At 33.1% G+C, this 11,115-nt stretch overlaps 1 protein-coding gene across 1 annotated transcript; it reads right to left on the bottom strand.

Annotated features, from left to right (window-relative positions):
- Positions 1–7,612: 7,612 nt before the first annotated feature.
- Positions 7,613–9,781, bottom strand: LOC145004972 (uncharacterized). Its single transcript, XM_078964007.1, has one exon. The coding sequence runs from the start codon at positions 9,779–9,781 to the stop codon at positions 7,613–7,615; it is 2,169 nt and encodes a 722-aa protein (XP_078820133.1).
- Positions 9,782–11,115: the final 1,334 nt, after the last annotated feature.

Here is an 11,115-nt window from a genome sequence, read left to right as displayed (position 1 = left end):
ATCTATACACAAGTATCACGCTCTCCCTCCAAGAGATTATGGTATAATATATAGGACTTGAAATGCATACATAAGTGTACGTTAAAGTTTGAATACCTCACATTCCTTAGTATAAATAGATTTACAATAAGAATGACTTTACTTCTTTTGAAAGTGTTTCGTTTTTCCAAGATGTATATGTAATATGTACGATTGACTCATTAACTATACCCATTATAGTTTTTCAGAAAGTATGTTCCATTTGGTGAAAATAACTTGATGATATAATAGCCCTTTATACATAAAGTGTTGGATTAGTGTCTAAGTCCATAACTATTTTGGTATGTACTTGACCCGATGGTGCATGGTCCTTTTGGGTTGCCTTCACCAAAGCAACTTGATTGGAGAAATGAATAAAGAGAGAGAGGATAATATGATTTATTAATATGTTATAAGAATAATATATTAAAGGAGAAATCATATTTGTTTGATTAATATTGGTCAATAATTAATTAAGAATTAGTTTTGTGATCAAATATAATTAATTAAACTAGAGGGGCTGATTTGTAATTATGTGATAGTTACAAAATAAGGTAAGGATTATCTTATTTATATGGTGGACGAATTTAAGGTTGGAAAGCCTTAGAATTCGAGTATGATAAGGATTCAAGGATTATCTTATTGGTTGCTTAATGGATAATCAACTAGATAAGGATAATGACTGAAACCCTATCTCTACACCTATATAAACACCCATAGGGTCATGAATTCGTGTATCCCTTCTCAAGAGGTCCTAGATACGAACTCTAACCTCTCACCTCTCTCTTTATACCTTCTCCATTTGCTTATGGTGTTTGTAAGCCATTAGAGGAGTGACACTTGTGACTCTAAGCATTCCAAAGTCAATCCAAGGTGGAGTTGTGATTGTTATTGCTATATAACAATCAAGGTATGTTCTTAAACCTAATTATATGTTAATGTCGATTTCCATATGTTAGAATTAGGGTTTATAGTCTTGGATTCAAAGCATGTACAATAGAGAAACCTAGATCCGAGCATTAGGGTTTGTATGAGCACATAGGATGTCTTATGATCAAAACCCATCAGTGGTATCAGAGCCTAGCTTGGTTTCAATTGTATTGATGCATTGTATAACTGGAAAATCGTTTTTTGGGCTTTATGGCTGAGGAACTCGGCGAGTACCACAGTGTACTCGGCGAGTAGACCTCAACTCGGCGAGTACAGTGTGGTACTCGGCGAGTTCGAGCGTCAGATAATGCTTATCTCGGGATTTCTTGCTGTTTTTGCATTTGGATAGTTACCTTATCATGTTAGATCAATATAAATCCGATTTTATGATATATATGACTATATTCTTGATCTAATTAAAGATAATTATCAATTAACAAGATAATTGTTTCATTATAAGATAATTGATTAATTATTTTAAGTAAATTGATAAATTGTTTTGCAAGAAATCATTAAATAAATCAAATATGGATAATTATGTGATTAAATGTTAATTTAAAATTATTTGTTATTTGATCCTTGTTGTTATGAAAAGTTTCATATTTTACCCTTTAGGTTTTATAGTTTAAATTTGAACCCAAAAGTTTTGAAGTTTTGAAATTTAAATAGTTAAAACCCTAATGTTTTGAAAAAGGTTTCAAAACTTGCCCTCAAGTTTTGGAATTTAAAAGTTGATTAAAAGGTTTAATTAGAAATGTTAAATTCTAACACCTTAGTAATGTTTTGAAAAGTTCAAATCACACCATTATGGTTTTATTAATTAATTAAGGAGTATAATTAAAAGAGGTTTAATAAATCCATAAAAGTTTAGGTTAACTATTTAATTGAATTAAAAGTTTAATTGTTAAAGTTAATCATATAGTATTTTAAAAGTGTGAAATACACCCTATACTATATATATATAACATTAAAGGTCTAACATTATATATATGTATGAGTAAAAGTCAGTCTTACCGTTAGTAGGCCTCATTCACGAAGCTGGTCTATAAGGGGTGTTTAAGGAAATTGCCTATAAAATGGCGATTGAATGGGTATCCACTCTTACCCACCGCACTCTTGACTAGTGGAGGGTCGTTAGCCGAACAGGTAGGATAGGACGAAACCTTCCATTATAAGTATAATGAAATACAAAGTAACTAAATGTTTTCAAATTCCCAATCTTAGTTACTTAGGCAAAATTGAATTGATGCAATTCCATGAAATTACACTTTGTGCCCTTGCGAAGACGTTAGTGGAGCGTGTGTAGCTTACCGGCACACTAAATGGTTCTAAGCAAAGGTAGCAAAGGGTGACTCAATGTTTGTCATAGTTCGGTGGAGCGTGTGTGGTTTACCGGCACATCGAATAGGTGATTGTAACATGTGAGGGCACCATGTAGTTTGCATGGTTATTCACACCCGCTTTGTGATCCTCGGCATCCCAGTCACAAACTAGAGGGGCATATCGAGATTTAAACATGCCATTGAAATGTTCAATGAATCTCAAAGGATCTAGGAGTTTTCATAGATTTAAAACTTAAATTTCTTTTTCGTTTTTCATGGTGGAAACTAGTGAATCGTCATTCACTTACCTTCAAATGTTCTACAATTTGGGTTACGGCATCCCTCTCCCGAGTTGTAGGATATTGTGTTGGGTCCTAGCCTTGGAATTTCATTTGGATGATTTACCAAGGACTCAATCAATCAACTAACTTGAATTCGTTTTTTCTCCCGATGTCAAAGTTCGACAACTATGGTCTTCTTAAGTCCCGTGGAACAAGCATTCCACATGAAGATGATATTCCACGATTCGATCGAGGAACAAGAAATCATGCTTCACTTCCTCCTCCTCCTCCAATTATTGTCCCTAACCCACAAGATTGTAAAATTGAAAGGTTCAATATCACTCAAGACCTTTTGGCAAGTAAACATAAAGAGGGCAAGTCGGTGTGTGCACACGTCTTAGGGATGAAGTCACACATTGATAGATTAAGAATGATGGACTCACTCGTTTCATTTATGTTTATAAATTATACTTTAACGTGTAATGTACTTGTATTTCCCCCCTAAAACATGAAAAGAATTGAAAGGTAGGGGTATGAACTCACTCGTTTGGTTCGAAGAGAGAGAGGCTAAAGTTGAGCAGAACTTTAATCGCGGAAAGCTGCGTCTTCGGGGATCTCGGTAGCGTAGATATTTCGTTGGGGGCTTGGGTACGGAAACTGAGGTGTCGGGATGGTTTCTGGAGCTCTAGGGTGTGTAAAAGTGAGAGAGGATCTGAGAATTGTGTGCAAAAACCCGAAGCTCAACCTCTCTATTTATAGACTGGAGGATCCTCGTACGCGGGGCGTACTACCGGAGTACGTTGGGCGTATCCAGTACGCGGGGCGTACTTCGGTTACGCGGGGCGTAAAAATGCGTCATGGCTTACGACTCAGGTCTAGCTAGCGTAGAGCACTCGAGCCAATGGGACTTGACACTGGGTCTAGTATGCGGGGCGTACTCTGGGATTACGCGGGGCGTAATCCAGTCTTCCATCTTCTAAATTCCGTAACTTTCGCATACGGGCTCCGTTTTTTGCGTTCTTTATATCCATGCGTAGGTGAGATTATGCTATACAACTTTCATTTAGACTCCGTCGGCTAGTTTTGACTTTATTTTTAATGATATATTGTTAATAGGCCGGGACTACTAAAGTCCGTTAAAAATTCATAGTTTCTTTATTCGACGTCGGTTTTTGTTTGTCTTTTTATCATTTTATTACCATTGTGGAGATCTTCAACTTCCGTTTAGGTGGCGATAGCTAAATAACACTCAATCTTCAATTCGAGTTTTTAGCCCTCTACTACTGTTACAAAACTTAGGAAATTCGTAACTTCTTCATACGAGGTCCAATTTGGGCGATCTTTTTATGTATGTTTACAGTCTAACGAACTCTACATCTTTTGTTTAGATACTTAAGGCTAAAATGCATTTTATTGAAATTTCACTTTTTACGTTAAATAGCGTTTTAACGGTGTGTTGTAAATATACGAGTGGTTATAATTTCTTCGATATAACCCAGTTTTGAATGTTCTTTATGTTTTAGGAAACCTTGGTACGATATCTAACATTTGATGTATCCCAACTCAGATATTTGAACACTTTATTTTTTTGAGGTTAATTTAATTGACTCCAAATAATTTTTGTTGTATTTGACTTTTGAGCGTTACACTGCTTTTGGAAAATATCGGGTTGTCACATTGTTGAACTCCAAAGCATAATATATGTCCCTTTGAGTATATTTAGTGGTGTTATGTAATAAAAATCCAATCTTAGACGTTGGAATCAAGCCATGCATGAGATAGGAGGTTTTTGAGATAAGGAAGTGAGTGTTTTGGGTGTTTGTGACCTTTCCAGCCAAGCAAATGCTTAAACTCATTGAATTTATGGAGTAAGTTCCATTAGGGAGTCCAAATCTGGGGATTGAGGTAATGTCTTAAATGTTTAAGACCAAATGAGTAGAAAGAGTGAATCTGGGGAGTACCCCGAGGGTAATTCCTGTACGCCCTGTGTACTGCCCCAGTATCCCTGATGGCCAATATTGATTCGTGAGTATGCTGAGCGTACCAAGAGAGGTACTCCCCGCGTAACCTCATTGTGTAATTTTGGGCTTAGTCTCATTTTGGGCATTGAGTGTTTGGCCTGGAGTTTGGACTTGTTGCAATAGATTCTTGGACCAGAGGATTATATATATGTGCTTTAGGCCATTTATTTGGGCTTGCCATTAAATGTGAGAGAGTTGGGCCTTGGGAGAGCCCATTTATTACTAGTCCTTGGTGGGCCCAAGGAGTTTTAGGTCATTGATGGGCTGGTTAGTGGACTACCTTTAGACCTAATGAGCGAGAGTTGATAATAAGTTCCTAATTGGGATAATTGTGGGTTTGGTACAGAGTTAGAGGCCGATTCATAACAGCAACGTTTATAGGGACTGTTCATCACCCGAGGTGAGTCTTATCACTATACTTTACCCAGAGTGGTAATTATGCGTGACCAGAGGGTCTTATGTGTTTTCCTGAGTTATGCATTTTATGTGTTATATGTGTTGTCTGCTATATTACGTGATATTTAGACCGGACCGGAGGGTCCAACGAACAGTGCTATATTATGACTGGACCGGAGGGTCCTCACTTAGACTGGACCGGAGGGTCCAACGAGTAGTGAGACCGGAGGGTTCTCACCCAGACCAAACCACAGGGTCCAACGAGCCATGGGACTAGAGCGTCCCACTAAGACACATCGGATCGAGGGGTCCTACAGAGTTATAGCCTCGAGTGGCTAATATGTGTATGTGGAATTTTGGGGAACTCATTAAGATTCATGCTTACCGTATTATGTTTTATGTGTTTTAGGTTCTTATCAGGATCGCGGGAAGGCGGCGACTCGATTGTACACACAAGAGAAAAGAGTCATGAATAAGGATCCTGGATTTTGATAATTACTTTTGAAAACTATTTTGAAATATGTTATGACATTGACACTTGAGATTTTGAGAATTATTATATATAATGTTGGTAACTTAAAATCGAAAATTTTGTTTGAAAATTTCTGGTGTTACATATTAATACACCAAAAGCTGCCTAAAATATAAGGGGATTTTTTTTTTGTAATTTTCCTATAATTAAATTATGAATTTATTTTCTAAAATTAACTAGATTATTTTTTATTATAATCATATTTGGAATTTAATGAACTTTTCTTATATTCAATTCCTTTGGTCATGGAAAGATGGTTAGCTTGGGTACAGTTGATCTTTGAGTATCGTTTCTGTTGAAGACAAGGTGACATTTGAAGATTCATTATTGTTGAGTGTTTATATAAGTTCATGAAATCTTTTTTTACTTGTGTTTTTAGGATGGATTTTTTTATTGTTTATATTTATGGGAGAATTTGTTTCTCTTTTTGAGAGACCCTTTTTACGACAGTTGTAGTTGGACGTACAAACATTTAGTGTAAATCACATTAAAAAGCCAGAAGATTTCAAGAAAGAATGAGAAAAATATCAACATATCATATCATATCATACTATATTATAAAGGAAACATTTTTCCTTTCACCACATTCATTTGAAACTCCAATGCATTTTTCCTTTCACCATATTCATTTGAAACTCTCATGACTTTTCAAATTCTTTTTAATAATAATTATAAGATGGTTGATAAGGTTAAATAAATATCAAACCTAAAATGTAATCATATATAAATTAAATTTCAATATTAAAATAATACTTATACATAATTTATTAGTTTTAATATATTATTGGACAAAAACCATTATCATTTTAAAGATATAACTTTGGAACAATTTGTATAAAATACTTAAAATTTTAATTTAGGTATCACATTACATGGTCAACTTAAATATACATTTAGTTTAACTTAAACAACCGAAAAAATATTTTTTTAAATAGTTAAAAGTGATAAATTGTAGTTGTTTCTAATAATGATGATAAGTTGGTTAATAATGTGAATAGATATCAAGCCTAAAGTGTAATTATAAATAAACTAATTTTCAATTTTAAAATAATATTTTTACTTCTAGTTATAAAGTTACGTTTTTAACTTTTAACATATTATATTTAATTTATTAGATTTAAAATGTTGTTATATGTAAACCATTATCAGTTTAAAGTTATAACTTTTAAACAGTTTTGACAATATACTTAAATTGTTAATTTAAAAATAAAATTAGAGTGTGAACTTAACTATAAATTTCAGTTCTACTTAAAAAACCAAATAAAATTTTGTAAATAGTTAAAAACGATAAATTGTATTAATAAATGAAAAAATTAAATTGTAATATCAATTTAACTAAAATATTTCCTAAAGATATTTTTATAATCGTTAAAAGTCTACAAATAAGTAGTTTAAACTAACTTACAATAAAAATAGTTAAAAATAACTATATATATGATTACATTGTTACCTTTAAAATCAACAAACAATGTTAGATGTTTTAAATATTTATAATGATAGAAATTAAAACATTAAGCAAATAATTTTTTAAAAAATAATTAACAATAACAACTATAAAAAACATTAAACCATATATGATATTTAGTTTTAATTATTTATGTGTAACTTGCGGATAGAAGTCATTCAAACGATTGAGATTATGCAGTTATAATAGATGTATATATTATCATATAATTCAAAATAATCAATATATTATATCAATTTAATATACAAATTATTATATCAAATTTAACAACAACGTTATTGTTATATTTAAAAAAACATATGTGTTTAAAGACTTCAACTATATATGTGTTTCTACGCAACATACGGATATTCGCATAGTAAGGATATATAAGAACATAAGAATCCTAAAAGCGAGAAGATTTGACACAAATCACACTAATACGATTGGTAACAAGTACCAAACTAATGATGAGTTAATTCTTATATATATATATATATATATATATATATATATATATATATATATATATATATATATATATATATATATATATATATATATATATATATATATATATATATATATATATATATATATATAACCATAAGAAGCAAGGGTAGATTTATCGAGTATACAATAAATAGATACAGTCACACAAACACTTGTCAAATAATAGTTGCTACCAAAGATTCATTAGAACTTGAAAAAGCTGAATGAATTTTGGCTGAATCATTCAGTATCTGACTCTTTGATAATGCATGCCACTTATCAATGTACCCCATTGAGTCGATGTCTAAGTTGGGAAGTTGGCGTGCTTTGAGAAGTTTCAGGATCATTTTGGATCTACCAAGAAGCTGAGCTGCAGTTCGGATGCTATCTTCCCTTTTCTCTATTACATCTTCATGGCACTTCATAGTTATGACACGGGGTAAGTTGGTAAAGCAAGCACATAGCAGATCCGCAATTATGTTTGATATCCACTTAAAAAGTTCCTCATCTATTGGCCAATTTTCTTGCTCATTGCAGTGGAGCAGTATGGTTCGGCTGATTCTGTACATAGAAATTGCTGCAATCAACTTACGATGTGAAAGATCTTGAATACCATTTTTGATATTCAGGAAGTCTTTCACAATTTCATTTGCTTCATCACCCAACCATTCAAGAATCTCCTTTGATGTGTCTCCTCTACGAGCTTTGTTTTTAAGATCAATTTGTAGCCACCTGCAGTATACTTCAACATCTGTCCACACTCGTCCAGCTGCTTTTCTGGTCTTGACCAATTCATCGTTTTCATTGAGGTTTTGTTCGATATGTCTTACAAACTGGAGGCCTTCCCTCATGCTGTCAAGTAAACCCTTGTTGTGGCCGTTTGCAATGTTAGGAAGAGCAAGCGCAATGGCTGTTAATGTCACTGCTACTAGGCTCCAGCAATTCTGAATATCTTTTGCATGTAAAGCTGGGACTTGGTCATTATCGAACTTTAATACTCCATAGAATCCTGTAGATTTCTTGAGTAACTTCATAAGATTACTTGGCTCTTTCTTTGTGGTCTCCTGAAGAAGTAGAGTTATAGAATTGAGGGTGTTTCCTAATATTCTCTTTGAAAGCTTTGCCTCCGGTTCAATTTGTAGGGCGTAACGATAATAATCTTGCATGTCTGATCTCATATCGCTGTTAGATGCATCTGGTTCTCTCATAGACTTTTTCAGCAATGATTTGCAGAAATAGTAACTATAAGAAAGTAAGATCAGAAAAGATCTGGGAATGAGACATGTTGCGTTGCATATAACTGCAACTGTTATCTGAAATGCGATACAGATATTCAATATCAAGTATCTGATGTTACGGAAAATCTTTTTGCAATGGCATCCAGGGATATATGAAGGAACATGGCTGCGTTTCCACAGCTGCAGCATTTGGATCAGGTGCTTCTCCACTCTGAAAACGTTTAGATGGTTCTTGATCCATTTCGTGGAGAGGTTGAAATGAGTTGTGGCAGTCAAACATCTAAAAATCGGTGCGATACTACCTACTATCGCCCCAACTGATTGCACAATAACAATCACGTCGATTGACCATTTATAATTTGATTTTCCATAATCAAATCTCGATTTATCAACAAACATAGCTATCAAATCAGTAAATAAAATGCAAGCACAGATAGCGCATAGAACCCCAAAAGCAGAAGAAACCTGGGAAGAAGCAATTGCAAATTGGGGGTTACCAGTTTCTGCCATCATCCAATACATTTTAACATTTCGTTTGAGTCCCTTACACGAGAAGCTAGTCTCTTGATGAGTTGAAGCCAATCTGTGCAACTCCTTGTACCGGTGTTGTAAAATCTTTCTAGATGCTGAAATTGTCAAAGCTACAGAAAATGGCCATGGAAGGGAAAATAAAAATATAAGGATTTCTGCTGACATTATGTAATGCCGCCGAGATGTAATCAACTGGATCAAGACATTTACAGCAATGGTAATTATGAGAATACCCAAGGCTACGATGTTCATTAGAACTTCCCTATCATTCATAAGCCCTAAAGAAGGAAGAAAGTTGGCTAACATGGTGATGAAGAAAATGATACCCACAAACTTTGCATTTGTTGCAAGATCCTCAGATAGGTCGGTGCTTAGATCCACGGGTAGCTTCATTGCAATTGATATCAGTGTGATGGAAGCAGCATTGATAGTGAAAAATCTGCACGGAAACCAGAGTTTCCATTGTCGAAAGCCTTGGAAGGCATCGGCTGCCATTGCAAGAGTGCACATTAGAGAAGCTACGCAAACATACAATCCTACCCAAGGCATGGCGTCCTCAGAAGATTTCCATACCATCTCGCTAGGAATGCAAAAAAAGCAAATAGCAGTTAATGTGGTCTTTTTTATTTTTTTATTTTTTTATTTTATCCACAATAAAGAGTAATTAAGTTGATATAATACTGATGCTTGATCTATACAATATTGTTCACCCTTTCCTATTCAAGTTCCGCGATAATGACATTTGTTCTGAAATCTCAAAGTCAAAGGCCTGCGAGTTGCGCATCCATGACATCTCCTGTTGAGAAAAAAAAAATCATTTATTTGATTGATAGTAACAACGAAAATAACACATCTTTGCCCCATTATAGATTTAAGTATGCTATTAAAAAGGGATGTTTCACAATATTTTTATCTAATAATGCTCTATTGATATTAGACTTTGTTTCAATTTGAAAACAATAATTTTTTATGTTGTAAAAAATCAAGAAGGTGCATATATGTGTTCCGTGCATTGTGGTATCTGAAAGTTCATTTTGAAGAGGTTTTACTATTGGAGAAACATTTTTGTTTCATTCTTAATTCAAATTTTATACTTTTTTAAATCCATTCTCATGTAATTTGATAATCAAATTTACATCAATACTATTCACGTAAAAAATTATTTAAAATATTTTTTAGTAACATAAAATTGTTTCATACAAAACAAAATCCACGCAACAATTTCATCCCACCTAAACATCTTTTTCTTCTTGTTCCTATTTTACAGTTTTATTAGTTAGATATATACTTTTAAAACAACTATGTCATTAAAAAACCGCCCTCTTGCAACGAACTAGGGAGAAAGTTATATACCATTTAAATATATTAATTTAACTTGATATACATATCATATAATAATTTTTGTCGGACATAATCCATGCTGACTCAATAGACCATTTGATATCATATTTTTTGCCTTTGATTTGGTCATATACCCTTTTACTCGATGTTGGACATATGCTACTTTGATCTGATTTGGTCTTAGACTATCAAACACCCCTTAGTCTTTTTACAGACAATTTTTAGAGTTATGACAAAAACTCGCAACTTAAGATTTTCATAGAGACAGTCGGTATAAGAGCATCTCCAATGTTGATTTTTATAGCTTATTACTATTGATTTTTTTATTGACTAGTTAATACCATTGTAACACTTAACACATAGTTTATTTGATTCTTTTTATCATACACTCAATATATATCAAGTGTTCAATATATTTTTGTGTTATGAACATTTATCCACATCCTTTAATCATAATTCATTTTAACCTTTCAATTATGTTTTAGTTTCAAAAGTTTTAATACATATTTATTTACTAATTATTTATTTCTATTAAGTATTTAATGACATTTTATTAATAACGACTATAT

The sequence above is a fragment of the Lactuca saligna genome, chromosome 1 (genome assembly GCF_052625555.1).
Source record: "Lactuca saligna cultivar CGN05327 chromosome 1, ASM5262555v1, whole genome shotgun sequence".
NCBI classification, from domain to species: Eukaryota; Viridiplantae; Streptophyta; class Magnoliopsida; order Asterales; family Asteraceae; genus Lactuca; species Lactuca saligna.
The sequence above is the reverse complement of the archived record's forward strand: the minus strand, read 5'-3'. Positions and strand labels throughout refer to the sequence as shown.

What these genes read in the sequence shown, in the direction of transcription:
- LOC145004972 (XM_078964007.1), bottom strand. Translation starts at nt 9,781, where the DNA reads ATGGTATGGAAATCTTCTGAGGACGCCATGCCTTGGGTAGGATTGTAT.